The sequence below is a fragment of the Ictalurus furcatus genome, chromosome 14, assembly GCF_023375685.1.
Source record: "Ictalurus furcatus strain D&B chromosome 14, Billie_1.0, whole genome shotgun sequence".
NCBI classification, from domain to species: Eukaryota; Metazoa; Chordata; class Actinopteri; order Siluriformes; family Ictaluridae; genus Ictalurus; species Ictalurus furcatus.
In genome coordinates this window covers 64,099-82,910 of record NC_071268.1, presented here as the reverse complement: position 1 = coordinate 82,910, position 18,812 = coordinate 64,099, and the positions used below count along the sequence as shown (strand labels likewise).

Below are 18,812 nucleotides of genomic sequence, written 5' to 3'. Positions count from 1 at the left end.
GAAGATGAACAATGCGCTCATTTTTTTTACTTTACAGTCCCCACAAAACAACTTTGAGAGCTGTGATTTGATTCTGTATGACGACGTATTTCTTTTTGAAACAGGAAATAAGAGTGGTGGCCTGTTGAAGTGTGACACAACAGCTAACAGTGTTTGGGATACGCCCAGCTCTGAAGAACATTGATGCTAATGAGCTGCTACTGTTGAGCAAGACCCGCCTCAAGACCCACACATTCCTAGACATTCTAGAGAGCATTTAATTGGACGAACACAAGTCTAGTGCATGTTGAAGCATTAAAATTGTATCATTTTTCCCCAGAAGTCACTTTTTAAATTTTTTTTTTTAACTATGGTATTGGAGGCCATAACAGATACAAAAACATCTCGAAACACCAGTTTTGATTTCAGGAGCAGCAATTTCAAGACTTTACCAGAACAATCCAGAAAATATATGAAAGATAAAAATATAAAGATTTTATAGCCAAAATCAAAAAAGAATACAAACAAGTATAAAATTAAATTCATTTGACCTGAAATGTGAACAGAACTTCCATCCAAGCCCTAAAACTAGATAAAGAGAACCCAATTAAACAAATGCATTATAGTTTTCACATTTATTCACTGAGCACAATTACCCAACATTAAACACCTTTGCTGAAAAAAGTATGTAAACTTTTGATTTCAGTAACCGGTGTGAGACTTTCGAGCAGCAATAACTTGAAGCAAACATTTCGATAACTCAATCCTGCACAATGGGTTTGAGGAATTTTGGCTCACTCCTCCTGCTTAAACTCAATGATGCTGGCAGGCTTCTTTGCATGAACTGCTCTTTTTAGGTCCTCCACAACATTTCTATTGAGTTAAGGTCTGACTTGGCCATTCCAAAATGTTCAATTTCTTCTGCTTTAACCATTTCTCTGTAGACGTACTTGTGTGCTTAAGGTCGTTGTCTCTGCTGCAAGGCCCACTTACAGTTAAGCTTGAGTTCACAGACAGATACCCTGACATTCTCCTGGTACAATCTAGGATTCATAGGTCCATCAATAATGGCAAGCTGGTTTGGACCCAAAGCAGCCCCAAACCATAATGCTGCCACCCCCATGCTTCACGGTTGGGATGAAGTTCTTATGTTGGGATGCTATTTTCAGTTTGCATCAAACAATGATTTTCAATTAAAGCAAGAAGTTCTATTCTGGACTCATCTGTCCACAGAACATTCTTCCAATAGGCTCCTGGCATATCCACATGGATTTGAGCAAACTTCAGACAGGCAGCAGTGTTCTTTTATGGAAAGTAGTGGCCTGTAGGTTCTCAGATGTTACCCTGGGGTTCTTTATGACTTATTGTGATATTATTCACCACACCCTTGGAGTGATCTTTTTTTGCTGGACGCCCACTCCTTGGGAGAGTAACAGTGGTGCTGAATTTCCTCCATCTGTATGTCATTTACCTCACAGTGGATTGGTGGAAGCCAAACTCTTTAGAAATGGCTCTGTAACCCTTTCCAAGCCGGTGAGCATTGACAACTCTCTTTTTCTGAGGTCCTCAGGAATGTCCTTTGATCGAGGCAGGGCACACTTCCATAAACCTGTGTGGTGAAGACCAGACTTTGATGGTGAAGACCCAAGTTAATGTTCTTGAAACATGGGCGGGCCTAATTGCCATTCCCTTGATTGAAACGCCTGACTTCAATCAGCCCCATTTAAATGAACTCATACTCCTAGACTTCACATACCTTTTCCTACAAAGATATTTAACGCTGGATCATTTTTGCTTAATAAATAACTGTAAAAACTACTGTTTTTTTTTTGCATCTGTTGTTAACCGGGTTCTCTTTTACCTAGTTTAAGGACTTAGATGAAGATCTGATCAGGTTTCAGGTCAAATGTATGGAGAAATACAGAAAACTGTAAACGTTAAACTTTCTAGCTGCACAGTAGCTGTAGATCAAATGAGTCATATTTGCTTGCAGTATAAGTAGGTTGCTTATTTGCTTGCAGTCGCTCACGTTTTTGTGGTAGGAAATCGTGTTATTGACACGGAGCTGTCGATGCATGTATGTTTAGACCAGGCATGGGCAAACTACGGCCTGAGGGCCATATATGGCCCGTTGGGCTTTTTAATCCGGCTTTAATCCGAACTTGTCCAAATTATATTATTAAACCTCAGTGTGGTGTATTACTCTCTACTTCACTTTTTCGCTTTGCCCTTTGAGCCCTTCTGTAAAAATGAGTGGACCAAAGAAAAGAAAAGTGGACAGTGAGTGCCGAGTGTTTAATAAGGAGTGGACAACAAAATATTTTTTCACTGAAGTCCGATCAACGGTTGTACGCCTGATATGCCAAGAAACTGTTGCGGTTTTCAAAGAATACAACATCAGCCGTCACTTTGCCACGAAGCATGCCAACTACGCTAGCAAGCAGTCAATGCAAGAACGGGCGGCTATGGCTCAGAGGTTGACGGCTAATTTACAGACTCAGCAAAAAATTTTCACAGACAAACTGCGATTCAAGAGTCAAGTACCAAGGCAAGTTTTTTGCTGGCGTGCAAATTAGCAAAGGCTAGCAAGCCTTTCTCCGAAGGTGAGTTTTTGAAAGAATGCATGGTAGAGACAGCAGGTCTCCTGTGTCCGGAGAGCAAAGGCAATTTTGAAAAAATCAGTTCATCACACAGGACTGTGACTCGCCGTGTGGAACTAATTGACGAAGATATCGCCAGCGAATTAAACAAAAAGGCGGAGTCTTTTAAGTTATATTCACTAGCACTGGATGAAAGTAACGACATAAAAGACACTGCTCAGCTCCTAATTTTATCCGAGGGATTAACGACAGTTTTGAGATAACGGAGGAGTTTTTGACCATGGAGTCCCTGAAAGGAAAAAGGCGGGGAGAGGACTTGTGTAACCAGGTATCTGCTGTCATCGAGAGAATGAAGATACCTTGGAGTAAACTTGCCAATGTCACCACGGATGGATCGCCAAATTTAACTGGAAAAAACACTGGGCTGTTGAAAAGAATCCAGGACAAAGTGAAGGAGGAAAACCCTGACCAGGGTGTTATTTTCCTTCACTGCATCATTTATCAGGAATCTCTGTGTAAGTCTATATTGCAGCTTAATCATGTCGTGAATCCAGTCGTAAAACTTGTTAACTTTATACGAGCAAGGGGACTTCAGCATTGTCAGTTTCTTACGTTCCTGGAGTAAACTGATGCGGATCACCAGGACTCCTCTACCACTCTCGGGTCCGCTGGTTAAGTTTGGGCAAAGTGTTTCAACGAGTGTGGGAGCTCAAAGAGGAAATTATCGCATTTTTGGAGTTAATGGGGAAATCCGACGAATTTTCTGAGCTAAGCGACAACGGCTGGCTTTGTGACTTTGCGTTTGCTGTGGACATATTTTCACACACGAATGAGCTGAACGTCAAGCTACAGGGGAAAGATCAGTTTGTGCACGACATGTACACAAATGTTAGAGCCTTCAAATCCAAGCTGACTTTGTTCTCCAGTCAAATTTCAAACAAATCTCTCTCTCATTCCCCCACACTAGCCATGCAGAAAGAGGCGTCCCAAAACGTGAAGAAATACAGCAAATCACTGGGCGACCTGCACAGAGAATTCTGCCGTCGGTTCAGCTGGTGTCCTGTCCCCTGTCACAAGACCCTGAAACAGCACCACAGGAGCTGCAACTGGAACTGATCGATCTTCAGTCTGACTCCGTCTTAAAGGAGAAGTTCAACTCTCTTAAACTGAATGACTTTTATGCTTCACTTAATGAAGAGATCTTTCCAAACCTCCGGAGGACGGCACAGAAGATGCTGACATGGTTTGGCTCGACCTACGTATGTGAGCAGACATTCAGTGTCATGAACATCAACAAAGCCCCTCACAGATCCAGGTTAACTGACCAACACCTCGGATCTATCCTGAGAATTGCCACAACAAAACTATCTCCAGAGTTTGATGCACTGGCAAAAAAGGGAGATCAACAACATTGTTCCCAGAGAAACTGGACGTGAGTTTCTCTACTGTGTTATCAAATTAATGCATTTGGAAAACAATTGGTACAATGAGCCTTGCATATTCATGCTTTGCTACCTGTTAAAGGCCAAATCCTTTCATGTAATGGCTTTTACATGTCATTTATATTAGTTCACACAAACACTCCATCCGTCTGTTCCTGGCCCGGCCCCTCTGTCAAATTTTAGAACCCATTGTGGCCTGCGAGTGTCGTGAATAAAATCAACCTTTTAGCCTAGGTCAAAAACTTCAGAGACAGAGAGTTTAGTAGATGTCAAAAAGTAAATAAACTTTATTGAAAATCAATAAAGTGTGACAGTCTGCAGAGTGTCTGAATTATGCATACACAAACATGTCTTTATATACCTATCTCCACAGCATAGTCTCTGTAGGTGGGGTTTTGCTTTTCCTCGTTGAAATAGACCAATCTTCTTTTGCCACAATTAAATATTCATGTCTATGAGTTATCTTAAATTTGTGGAACATGCGCAGTTAGTTGTTTTTCTTGAAAAGGTTTCATGAGGACAAGGTTTCTTTTACAAAAAAGGTTTCACACAGGCTTGTTTGTCTTGACTTTGGCTCCCTTCTTAGGCCTCAATGAGCATCTGTCTGTCTCTATCGGTTGTCCCCGCTGATATCTACCTCCTTTCCCGAAGCCCTCTCCTAACTCCCTAATTTGTATCTGCGTCAAAGTTATTTACTCACACATGCAAATATCTACTGCCAATTTTTATTGCTGTGGAGACAGGAGACAGCTAATACAGAAGAACAATTGTTGTGCACTGAAACACAGAGTTCATTCAACTCAAATCCACTCAGAATATAACCTGATCAAACATTGTTCTATGGATTTAGATTATGCTTCTAACTGTTGATTATACATATAGATGATGTTTTTTTAACCAATATTGATTATACGATAATGCTCAAGTAATAATTCTAAATGTTGGTTACATATTGCATTCACTTCATTAATATATCCAAATGTCAGTTACACATATTGTTTGCACTTCATAGATATTTTCCATACACTCAAGTGGCAGCTTTTTGTCTTGTGGTGTGAGGAACTTCATCTAGACCCAGTGAAATGCGCAATAGCTACAGTCCTGGAGTTCTTACAATAACGTTTCTCAGCAGGGTGGGCTCCTTCTACAATCAGAGTTTATGTGGCCACCATTTTGGCCAGTCATGCCCCTGTTGATGGAGCCTCTGTGGGGCAACATCCTCTAACTTCGAGGTTTATGTGTTGTGTCAGGCGGCTGAGGCCGATCTGCAGGCCGCGCATACCTTCCTGGGACCTTTCTGTGGTCCTGGAAGGTCTGTCAGGTGCCCCATTTGAGCTCTTAGAGTGGATCTACTGTCTCAAGCCGGAGGGCTGATTTATCACCCTTGGCCAGAACTGTGGAAACTGTGGGTCTGGCCCCTGAGGGGCCCCAGCTCATAGATTCTATTCTCACAACTGAGATTGTAGAGACCATGTTAAATGCTAGAGCACCATCCACAAGGAAATTGTATGCACTCAAGTGGCAGCTTTTTGTCTTGTAGGCTAGACTGATAAAAAAAAATGCTTTGTTTTGACAACAGAAACCCTTATAGAATTTGGTAAAGGTTTTAATGGGAATTGCATTGGTTTTAATGGAATCTGTAATGGTCCCTTAGGACCTCTAATGGTAATTTGTTGCCGTTTATTGGTGGCATGTTATGTCTAGGGGGTACCATTAAGGACCAATAGAACACCTTTGAAATTTGGTAATGGTTTTTAAGGTTTGTAATGGTATTTGTAGTGGAATCCATTAGAATTTCTGTGATGGTTTTCAGCAGAGATGTGTCACTATTTCCGCTGATTAAAACACCTACAGCTGAGGAACTTCATTAGGCTAGACCAATAAAAATACTTTGTTTTAACTAATATGGGAAGATTAAAAAAAGAGGGCTATTTGTGGGAAAAGAAATGACAAGCGAGGTTACACGGATTAGAAGCTATCTTGCTAGTGGCTTCAAGCAGTCGTCTATTTGCACGTACAGCATGACAAATAATTAACTGCACTTGAAGCTTTCGTAAAAATTAAAAATAACACCCCAGACTGTATACGGTACCATAACGAAGACCAACTGTATGTTGACACGTGAAATCCTGGAGGGATGTCGGACGGCGTGGCGCGGTGACGTAATGACGTGCCGTTAATCCATCTATGTTCTATAACATGTAAAACGGGAACATGAGAGAAGTATTCTAAAAGCGACTCATGTAAACACCTTAATCACAATGTTATCTTATTCAGAATAAGGTCAATAATTAGATTACTGCTGTCCATGTAAACGTAGTGCATGTGTACTGAAGTGCTAACAGTGAAATCTTACTACCAAAACCCCACTATGCAATGAGCCTTCATTAAAAGCACTCACAAAATAAAAACACTACTCACCATCTACATGTGAACTCCCATCCTCACAGAATGATTCACAGATGTCTGAACCTCCATCTGAAAAACAAAAAGTGGCACCTTATCCACTGCAGTGTAAGAAAGACATACTGAAAACATGTGACTGTATCTGTAAGAAGGGCTACAGTGATAACATGAGGTTATGATGCATTGATGTCATTATCTCAGTTGATTCAAGCCTCATACCACCAACGAGTAGCCCAACAAACCCAGCAATAATATAATTAGGGATTAACAAATATCAGCTGTTTTGGGGTTTGTGCATGTATAGAGTTAGCACGGGATTTATGTATAATAATGTGACATGTTGTAGTGGTGAGTTTATTCGAGCATCACATTCTCTTCTCTCCTCTCTTTTCCCCTCCAGGCTAAAGATGGTGGCTATGAGAGCGAAATTTTCTATCCCAGTGCGGAACTGAATTTCCTGGAGATTCCCAACATCCATGTGATGCAGGAGTCTCTGCGCAAGCTGAAGGAGGTGGTCTACCCCACCATAGAAGAACTTCATTGGCACTCTGCCATAGATGCCACACACTGGCTGGAGTATATCAGGGTAAACATATACACACACACATTTTTATTTATATATATATACGAACCTCATAAGAAATTAGCCTTATAGAATCTGTTTTGCTTCTGTATGGGGTAATAAAGTGTAAAATACAGATCATTCACTATAATTTAATATAAAAATCAGTTACAAAACACATAAAAGTCACAACATCCACTCACCGTGCACTTAAATAGGAACACCTGCTCGTTTATACAGTTATCAGCTAATCATGTGGCAGCAGCACAATGCATAAAATCATGCAAATACACGTCAAGAGTTTCAGTTAATGTTCACATCAAACATCAGAATGGGGAAGAAATGTGATCTCAGTGACTTTAACCATAGCATAGTTGTTGGAGCCAGATGGGCTGGTTCAAGTATTTCAGAAACTGTTGGGAATTTCACACAATAGTCTCTAGAATTTTACACAGAATGGTGTCAGAAAAAACCCATGAAAACTCTGAGTGAGAGACAGTTCTGTGGGTGGAAACATCTTGTTGATAAGAGAGATCAGAGGAAAGTGACCAGATTGGTCATAGCTGCCAGGAAGGATATACTGTAGTAACTCATATAATCACTCTTTATAACTGTGGTTAGCAGAAAAGCATCTCAGCATGCACAACACATCAAACCAAACCACAGAGATCACATTTCCCCCCATTCTGATGTTTGATGTGAGCATTGTATGCATTGTGCTGCTGCCACATGATTGGCTGATTGGATAACTGCATAACTAAGCATTGATATACTTATTACTCAGTAATTGTTTGAACAGGTATGCATGTAGAGAGCAGCAATGTCTAGCCTTATTTAAACAGCTCCTCTCCTAATCGAAGACATTTCACAAAACAGGAAACAGAAGAACATAAGAACACAGAGCATCTGTTTTGTTTTGTAGTTAGATATTATGCCCTGAACATACATTGCGAATAATTATTACATTTTAATTGTTAAGTACTTATTTAATTCATTAATGTCTACATGTTGTTCTAGACAACTATTTGTGATACCTTGTTTGTGAACCCTTGTGTGTTGTGTTTTACTCAGTCAGTGAAGTGATGGTTGTTTGACCTGACTCTGTGTGTGTGTGTGTGTGTGTGTGTGTGTGTGTGTGTGTGTGTGTGTGTGGCTGTTATTAGCAGGTGCAGTGCATATAGCAGTTAATGGTATAGCAGATAAGGTTGAATGTAGTAAGAGCTCGATGGTGGTGCACTGCAGTGACGGCTGGGACCGTACAGCTCAGCTCACCTCTCTGGCCATGCTGATGCTGGACTCGCACTACCGCACACTCAGGGGCTTCCAGGTACTGATCGAGAAGGAGTGGATCAGCTTCGGACACGAGCTGGCCTCGGTGCGTATGAGCAGTGAGGGCATGGTTGTGTGTGGGCGTGTGAACGCATGTATATTTAACCCCATCTTTCTCTCTCTCTGTGTTTCTCAGCGTGTCTGCCTTGGAGATGAGAATCACGCCAACTCAGAACGATCCCCTCTCTTTGTGCAGTTCATCGACTGTGTGTGGCAGATGATGAGACAGGTCAGCTATTGATGCTTTACACCACAACACTGTTGAATTCTCCAATCTGATTGGTCAGAAGGCGTTGGCGACATTTCTGTAACAGCAAGATTCTGATTCCAGCTGCAAGGGAAATCACAGATTTATAGTGATGTGCTCGTTCTCGTTTCTATAGCAACAGCTCATTGACAGGGTCTAGTATGGCGTATGCAATACATAGTCTAAGCTTAATCGTAAACATATTATAAACATGTTACTTAAAGAAAAAGACGTATGATCATTGTGATCTAGTTAAGATTTATAAGTTATCTATTTATGGAAGTTTTATGGAAGTAGTCTCCAGTGTCACGGCAGAGAGGACATTGCACTTTCCAGTTTCTCAGTAACATTGTAAGTCTTATTAGTTTCAAGAGTTGGGGGGGGGGGGAGAGGTTTGTGAGGGAACTATTGTTTTATTTTAATGTTATAAAGTAAGAGACCATAATGAGACCTAACTCTCTTTTCCAGGACATTCCACAGGGCTCCAGATGGCGACTAAAATGGTCGCTATGCGACCAACTTTTTAATTTTGCAACCATGTTTTTTCTGCCAGATGCCAGTGGCCACCGTTACCCACAAACAAAATTAAAAAACTAATTAAATAGAAATGACTATACGTCTTGTTGTGTTAGGCTACTGAACTCACATCCCCTCTTGCGCATGCGTGTACCTGCCCTATCACCTGCACTCCTGTATGGTTTCCATAGATGAACAGAAACACGTTTAACGTCACGTAACGTCACAGTTAAAAAGTTGGAAGTGAACTTTATTAAAGGTGTTTAATTTAGTTTGATGTGGTTTAGTTCGTTGGAATTTGACTGTATCCGTTATATGTAGGCTAGCTAACTGCGTAGTTAACTAACGTTAGCCAGCTGAGAAGAAAAATATCAGACTTTTTCCTCATTCCCTGCCTGTCCAAAACCTGCCTCCTCTACATCAGATGCCAACGATGTTGAGACCAACTCGACCAGTGAAAGTTCTCAAGTGACATTTGAGTCATCCCAGCCCGTTTCAATCGGTGTGCAATCTTTTATAGATGATGACAGCCAAGCGCAGCGAATTGAGTCTTCTTCTCCCGTCCCTGCGGCTCTCATCCCGACAAGACAGTTTAAATCAGCTTGGCTACAAGAGTTCGCCTGGTTACGTTATGACAAAGGGAAAATGTACTGCACCTTTTGTGCTAAAGCAGGACAAGATATTGCTGGTAAAACAGAGTTCATTACCAGTTCGAGTCATTTAAAAAAAGAAACCGTGAAGAAGCAGGGAGACAGTAAAAAAAACATAAGAACGCCAGGGATTGTGTCATTGCTAGGTCTGCCCCTCGTGCCACCCCAATCGTGAAAGCAGTGCAATGTGCTAGTGATAAAGTCGCTGAAAAAGAGATGAGGGAATTGAAAATAAAATTCAATGCAGCCTACATGACTCTGAGCCTGAATAAGCAGGAAACAACTAATTGTACATAGTTGAATAAGAAAGTGAAAAAAAGAATCAAATGACTGGACATTTAAGTATTTACGGTAATATGATTCAGTATGATATACTGAACATTACACATATTGTGTATGTAAAGAATACATTGTGTAAACTATGGGATACAGAGTAAACAAAGGCAGACAGTACAGAGGGGAAAGAAAAGGCAGTATGAGGTAGCCATTTAACAATATCATCATATGTCATATGACAACACTCTATTTTGGCACCTGAAAATTTGATTTGGTGCCAAAATATTTTGGGTTTAGGAGCCAACGGCTCCTAGATAATTTTTTTTGCCTGGAGCCCTGTTCCAAATTGTTCTTTGGCTATGCCCCATGTTTGTGCAATGGCTCAGACCGGTTTTTCCTCTTTTCTCAGCTTCAAAATGGCTTGCTTTTCTCCCATAGACAGCTCTCTGGTCTTCATGTCGGTTTATTCTTTTTAACAACAAATGCTGTCTCCACAGGTGAAACCCAGGGCTCAAACCAAGAGAAGACATTCAGAGCTATTCATTCTTTAAAGTCAATTTAACAAGGTACACCTGGGCAGCAAGAAAAACCCATCAGTCACTCGTTCCAGTATTTTTGAACAGTTAATGAATAGGGTGGCTTCAAAAAAAAAAAGCTGCCATGTTTTAATCTGTTTAACACGTCTAGATGTAAATATGAGGAAATGAAAGCTGAAATTCTGATCTATCGTCTCATATTTGTCTTTTATCTCAAACCCAAATGTCACTGTATAGCAAAAGCAATAGAATTGGCCTTGATGTTCCAATACTTTTGTAAGAAATAAATATAATTTCCGTACTGAACAAAAGACTGATTATCTGTTCAGGCGTTATTGTGCAGATCCACATTTAAGCATCTTACTATACACTGTTAAACCCAGTGTTTGTGTTCTTTCTTTCAGTTTCCTTCTGCTTCTGAGTTCAAAGAGCTTTTTCTCATCCCCATCCTGGAGTGCCCCTACAGCTGCCTGTTTGGTACATTCCTCTACAGCAGTGAGCAGGAGAGAATGGAAAAGGTACGCTCCACATTTCTCCACTAATGGGCGGAGGCTTTCCAGCCTGTTTGATTTTACTGAATGGAAATGAATTTGTCTAAGTGTCTTATGACTTGTCTCTCTCTCTCTCTCTCTCTCTCTCTCTCTCTCTCGCCTCTTTTGTTTTTAGGAAGTACAGGGTAAAACGGTCACTGTGGTCCTACATTAACAGTCAGCCGGAGGACTTCACTAACCCGTTCTATGTGGACTGTAAAAACCAGGTGCTGTATCCACTGGCCAGTCTCACACATCTGGAGCTCTGGGTGGGTTATTATGTGCGCTGGAACCCACGCATGAGACCACAGGTGCTTATACTGCAAACCACACTCTATGAAATTCTGGAGAAATGCTCAAAAATAGTTCTTCCAATATATACCAAAATACCTAGTTACTTGTATAACTGAACAGTGTCACTTCAAACACATGATGAATGTCACTTTTTATTACTAGATGTTTCTGGGTTTTAACACCAAGTTTGCTTTAAAAAAACAAAACCATTTGTACACAAAAGCTGGAATAATGGGTCGGTAAGCATAAAAAGTGCCGTACACAGTGGAACTGGACACACGAGGATCTCTGACACTGTTGACTCTTCAGTGGTTCCATTTTCAGTTCTAGTTTGTAGGTACAGGTTTCAGTCTTCAACAACATTGTAGTTTTCTTTTTAAAATGCACTCCTTGGTTGTGCTCACTGCATTACAAACTCAAATCCAACATTGTGAGATTTTTTTTTTTAAATGTGTTGAAATGGAGTTTTCTTGTGATTCCTCTATATTCCTGTATGTTTCATGATTGGCTGGTTAGAAAACTACATGAACGTACAGGTGTTCCTAATAAAGTGGACGGTGAATGAACATGACGTGGCTGAAATGATTTCCAAAACACTTCAGGAGCAGCTAGCGATAAAGATTAAGGTTACACCAGCTTGATGATTGATCTTTTAATAATGATACATAAATAAATAGAAAGCGAATGTAATGATTTAGAAAATCGGTGTCCCAAAACGAAACTGATGTTTGTGTGCTTTGTTGATTCTTATGTAGATGCCGCTCCATCAGAATTTGAGAGAGTTATTGTTTTTTCGTGAAGAACGTGGAGGAGCTCCAGAGAGAGGCCACGTCATCCTGCTCCATCTCCTCATCCTCAGAGCATACTTCTCCCTCCTCACATAGTGGTACACCACTTCACACTGCCGTCTAAATACACACACACATTTAAGAGCACACGCTGTCTTTACTCAATGAATACACTCTCAGGCACAAGTAGGGAGTGGATGAGTATGAAGCGGGCACACACACACACATTCCTGTTTGCAATTTTTTTTAACTATAGAGAAGTAACCTAGTGTCACATTTTATAAATCCTTAATACTTAAAAATGGATCTTGGAATGATAGTCAGCATGTCTGCAGCATGAATTCATAGTATTTACGATCTAGTATTTGACCTGTAAATATGTAAAAAAGAGAAGTATTAATATATTTGTCCTTACACGTCATGTTCATCTTTCCCTGTGGCCTCATTTGCTCCTCTGTGCCAACTCCCTTTCATCTTTTAACATTTCAATACAGTTTTTAGCTACTTGAAGTAGCTAGTTTTTGTTTGTTTTTTCCCCCCAAATTGAATCATCCCTCTATTTTTGTATTTTATTAGTTACTTTCCATTTTATGTCCACTCTGTCATCACACTGAAGCGTGATAGTTATGTCAGTATTATTCATTTCTCACAGACCTTCCTTTCACCTTGCTAATATATGGAAGCACTGAATAAACAGTCAATTTGTCATGTTTTTGTATGAAGGTGTTAAAATGTTGAGTTGTACGGCCTTTCCTGCCTCGTGGACTTTTCACCGGTATCGTTTGAATAAATCAAACTGGTAATGAAGTGTCGTTACTGATAGGGAAGCAAAACAGAGACAAAGATCTGAATGTGAAAATCCACTGAATTTGGAAATGAAATTTCGACACCACTGAATTAATAGAATCCGTGTATCATATCATTCGTTCTTTTCATATTCAATTATCCAATTATCCGAAAATGGAAAAATGGCTTGTTATTTTATTATTCATTTACAAATCCAAAACGAAACACGGAAAAAAAAAACAAACAAGTCGTTTTCCGTTCTTTCAATCTCACGCTCAAGTTAAAAATAAGCGATTAGAAAACGGGTCAAATGTCCAGGTTTCATTTGAACATTTTATTCATTTTTTTCGATTGACTATGACCCGGAAGTTACTGGTTTCTTCACATGTTGTGCTAGATAAAGATGTCCTTATTTTGGTTTATTTGTTTAGTTTTTTTTTGCTGAAGAGCATGGGGAGATTCGTACTGTTTAAGGGAGCCAAATGTGTAACCCTCAAAGAAGACTGCAAAAATATTAACTGCAGTTAAACCAGTCAATAATCCTTTATAATCCTACAAACGTTTTTGTATTTACGCTTTTACATTTTAGAAAATGGGCAAAATCAAGTTTAAAGAGAGGCTGTAATAAAAATACAGTTTTTGGAGTATCAGGGTCGGCGCAGTGGCTTTGTAGTTAGCTTCTTTACTTCACACCCCCAGGTTGTACTCTGGTTTCCTCCCCTAGTCCAAAGACATGCGTTGTAAATTGTCCGTAGTGTGTGAACAGGTGTATGATGGGCTTACACCTCGTCCACGGTGGCCCCCGCCTTGTGCCCCGACTCCCCTGAGATAGACTCCAGGGTGACCCTGTCTAAGATTGATGGAATATCTGATTTAATGAACACTGAAAAACTTTTCATTTCTTTTTTTGAAAGCATGTAACATCAGCATGACGTATGGGGTTCACCGAAACGGGACTATTGAAGACTCGAATAACCGGCTCTTTTTCCAGTCTGTGTAGCCTCACATTCCTGTTATTGGGTGACACGGGTGGAATCCAATGAGGTTTTCTACTGTTCTCAAGGTTTGGCATGCTGTGCATCCTGAGATGCTTTTCTGCTCACCATGTATGTAAAGAGAGGTGATTTGATGTTACCATGGCCGTCCTATTAACTTGACCCAGTCTAGCCATTCTCCTTTCATCAACAAGGTGTTTCCACCCCGAGAACTGCCACTTACCGGATGTTTTTCACACAAGTATGTGTGTGTGGAAATCCTAGGAGAGCCGCAGTTTCTGGAATACTCAAACCAGACCATTTAGAATCTACAACCATGCCACGGATAAAATCACTGGATTACATTCTGGTGTTTGATGTGAGTATTGACTGAAGCTCTTCATCTGATCCTGCTTGATGTTGTACATTGTGGTGTTGCCATATGATTGGCTGATTGGATAATTGTATGATTGAGCACATGTACAAGTGATCAGTGAGCACATCTATCTACCATAGAGGTATTTTGGGGCAATACTTGACAATGTACCTGACTTTGTTAGATTTGTGGCCAAGTTGAAGAAGCTTTTGACATCCCAATGGAGAAAAAAAAATAAAACAATCCAAGACAAATTCACTTTCAGTCTTTTTTTATTATTATTGTTTTTTCCCCCTTCATGTTAATCTCTTTCTACAGAACCCGTCCAAACTTCATACGTCAATGCAGTAAGCAAGATAAACTGTCTACAGATAAAGAATTTAAGCATGCATCTGTTTTCACCCTTATAGAAAAAGTTTTGCAGTTCCTATCCAAAAGACACCAAGAGCCCAGATGTCCTTAGAAACTAAATGTAACCTCCAGCTCGTGGCCTTTTCAGTAACTCGATTCCCAGACATCGCCACACTGATCACAGTGCATCCTTCAAATCCACCGTGCAGCGGAAATGGACCAGTCAATTTAAACGGATTGTTGAAAATGTACGTTGTTCAAGGCATTTGTGAATTTGAAATTTCGCTACAAACTGAGTCTGAACAGTCGCCAGAATCTGAGGCAAAAACACACGAAGGAACGAGATCACGTCGTCAATGCCTTGTCTTTGGTGTTCTACATTTTTGACAAAAGTAACACCAGAGATGCTGCGTTAAAGTGGTCAAGAAAATTACACCAGAGTAAAAAAATCACATTGGGTTAGATTATAAACATCGACTGAAACTCTCGATAGGACGTGACATTGTTGGAGAGTTGCATACAAGCGGACATTCAACAATATTTAGTAGAAGCATTGTGGATGTTTTTGTCTGTGTTTGTCTGTAATATACTGAGCTGTCCTACCAAGAGTTCAACCACATACACATTCAACTGAAGCTCATACAGTCAGCATACTGAACTCTCCTTTTTGCCATAGTGCGGCCGCTTAACAGGATAAGGCCTCAGAAGTCAAGCACCAGCAGCTTGTGGCTAAAAAGCTGCAGCAGAATTGAGCTCGGCTAGGAGGTGACGGGTGACGGAAAAAAGCCGGGGAACCTCGGAAAGGAAAACAGGGCGGTGTTCCAAATCTTTTATTGCCTCCTCTTCAAACTCCAAAAACCTCTGGGCCCTACAGCTAAATCCAAAGCTGAGGAAAACAACCGTTCAACTAAGAAGGCCTTCTCAAACACAATGTTTGAGCGAAGGGAGGAAATGATCAAACACGGATCAATTGGAACACAGCCCATACAGCAAAACCGTAAAAAGGTGCCATCGAGTGTAAATTATTCAAAAAGACACAAATCTAAGCCCAAACACTTCATATGACCATTGATATGACTGCTAACGAAATCTATTGTACTGTAGCTACACTGCTACAAGTGTATATAAAGATACACCGATACAACCAGTTGAACATGAATAACACGCAAAGCACATTTCACAAGCACGATATCTTTCAAAAATGTCCAAAAGCACAAATTCCCTAATAAAGGAAAAAGACATGTTTGTGCTAACATGTAAGACTTGAGTTTCTACATCTTCCAAACAAGTACACTTGAGCGTCTTCGTTACTGTAAGCTCGGCTCTGAAAATCTGCTACCACTGTTGTACCAGTAAACACACACACAGACAGAGCAAGTTAGCAAAGATTGGTCAACAAGGTTTCTTCAACATAACCACCTTTTGATACACGTACGCTCACTTCATATTGACAGTCCCTTTTTAAAAGTGAATTAAACCATGAGCAGCTATCTTCTCAAAAGTCCTGTTCAATTTCAGAGCACAAAAAAACTGCCTATATACACAACAATTCAGTCCCACGGCTCTGAAAGAAATGCAGAGCACAAATGTACAAATCACTGCAATTTCTATTTTTCTTAAATGTCAAAAGGATGCTTGTAAAAAGATGATAAATCTTCACTGGGAATTACTTTAAGGTGATCATCAACAATTAATTTATAAATCAGGGGAGCCTGGCTCTGGTCCTGAATTCCTGTAATCATGCACAGTGTGATGATTTCTCATCTAACACTCCTACCTACTGACCCGAGGACTTAAATCGGGTGTGATTCAGGAAAATTCCCAAACTGTACTGGACTGTAATCTTACAGGACCACAGTAAGTCTTCCTATAGAAATATTTATTTGAACATGATGTGGATAATCTAATCACAGACTCTGGATTAATGGTGCACACAGCGATGCTTTCACACAAAAGTGTGATGGACACTAAAAAGCTGGAGCAGCACTAATGCATGAATAGTTTGTCTCAGAGTTTGTACTTTCAATTAGAAACACATTAAACTTCTGCACAGTTTCCAACTTCATATGAATAATATTGTAAACAGTCGTATTAGTGAGAATGAGGACAAACGGTTAAATATTCACAGAAAGTTTGACTTAGTCACAAAGCAGATGTCCCTCCCTTCCCCCCACTGAGAGCATATATGCGTTGAGCAGTGCTCCCTCTTCAGGCTGGGAGATGTATCACAGGTTACACCACGTTGTCTTCTGTGGGCGGCTCAGCATTGGGGGGCTGGAGGAGAGTTTGTTGAACTGTAAAATGACTTTCACTTAGGGGTGTACTCACTTTTGTTGCCAGTGGTTTAGACATTAATGGCTGTGTGTTGTTATTTTGAGGGGACAGCAAATTTACACTGTTACACAAGCTGTACACTCACTACTTTACATTGTAGCAAAGTGTCATTTCTTCAGTGTTGTCACATGAAAAGATATAATCAAATAGTACCATAGCAGGCTGAGATTCTCACATCAACAAAGGTCAAGCATGCTCGTTAGAATATCAGCCTGGAAAGTTTTCAAATCGGTCTTATCAGTGTTTTTTTGCTTGCTCATTCACACTTTGCATTATGGTTACGATAACAGTCTATCCTTCTGCCCAACATGGATAAAACAGGCCACGTCAGCCATTTTGACAGCCTGTGGTGTTGTCTGGTTAAAAATGTGTGTGTAAGTTTATATTATAGATTATATTTGTAGTACATCTCCTTGCACATGCACTTTTTCCCCTTAATAGTACACGGACATACTTGTGCATGAAAAGCAGATAGAACAGTATAATCAAAAAGAGTGCGAAGAAGACGAAGGGGAAAAAAGTAGAGTAGTCGTGGCCCCGCCCTCCTTTAAGCCAACCAATGAAAGCAAAGCTCTCAAAATCAAGGTCTACAAAATAACCTGTTGGGAGAACACAACATATAAACACTACACGTTAAAGTGATTAACATCCTATATAAGGTTTGCATAATTATTAGCTTCTCCAATTCAGGAAAATGGGCCAAAAAAAAGAGGTCAGAAATTGTAAAATGCCTATCAGAGGGCTGCAGCACACTGACGATCGCAAAATTATTGAGGTGTGACCTCCCAACAAAAATGCTTTGTTATGAATACTCCACAGGGGGGGAAAAAACCGCGGAGAAGAAAAGGCGCTAGTTGACTGCAAAAGACTTAAGAAGAATAAAACGTGAGAGAACCCATTAGCCAGCACCACCACCATGTTTCAGAACTGCAACCTTCCACGAGTGTCCAGAAATACAAGGTGGCAAGTGCTCAGAGACATGGCTACAGTAAGGAAGGCTGAAATACAACCGCCACTGCATAAGACTTACAAGCTGAAGCATCATGACTGGGCCAAGAAATACCTGAAGACCATTTCTTATAGGTTTTATGGACCGATGAAATAAGAGTGACTATAGATGGAGCAGATGGACCTTTTCCGTCTGGTTAAAGATGGACTGAAAATGAACTCCCAAACCTACTGCCAGTTTTTAGAAGATCCGTTCTTCAAGCAATGGTACAGGAAGAAGTCAGCAACGTTCAAGAAGACCATGATCTTTATGCAGGGCAATGCTCCATTCAGCTAAAATGGATCATGAACAGATCAAGAAACTGACATTCAACGGATGGAAGGCTCATGGCGGTTATTGAAACTATATTCATCACTGAATAGCTTTGAAGGGCCAAAATAGTTCATAGTTAGTTCATTGAATAACTTCCTCTGAGAAATTACATTTTTTTCTTAGTTAAACCTTCTATTTTGTTGGGAAAGAAACATTTAGGATCAACTGAGACCACTGTATTTGTTCACCAATCAAATTAAGCTGAGAAGTACCATTTTCCAAGTGTTTGTTTTTTTTTCTTTTTACAGGCCTAGTTAAATAAATTGGAATATAGAAGTACAGTAGAAACGAGAAACCTGACTGAATGCACGTTTTTAAAACGGCTATAGTTGTGTATCCGTGGATTGCAGGTGTGAAAAAGTGAAAAACTGAAATCTGACTGAAGCGAATGTAGTTCAGTTCAGTCTGAAGTTGTAGAGGAAACATCCGCACTCGGTAATTTAGTTTTGTAACGCCACACAGATCATAAGGTCTGTTAGAAATTATATATCGGAGCTACAAACCCCACCCTGCTC

General features: G+C 40.2%; 1 protein-coding gene across 1 annotated transcript; it reads left to right on the top strand.

Annotated features, from left to right (window-relative positions):
- Positions 1-7,472: 7,472 nt before the first annotated feature.
- LOC128618571 (myotubularin-related protein 2-like) lies at positions 7,473-8,648 on the top strand. The gene has a single exon (XM_053642243.1). It carries the CDS (start codon positions 8,215-8,217, stop codon positions 8,557-8,559), a length of 345 nt encoding a protein of 114 aa, XP_053498218.1. The 5' UTR covers positions 7,473-8,214; the 3' UTR covers positions 8,560-8,648.
- Positions 8,649-18,812: the final 10,164 nt, after the last annotated feature.

Bases quoted from the DNA above. Each gene is read 5' to 3' on its own strand.
- LOC128618571 (XM_053642243.1), top strand. From the start codon at position 8,215: ATGGTGGTGCACTGCAGTGACGGCTGGGACCGTACAGCTCAGCTCACC.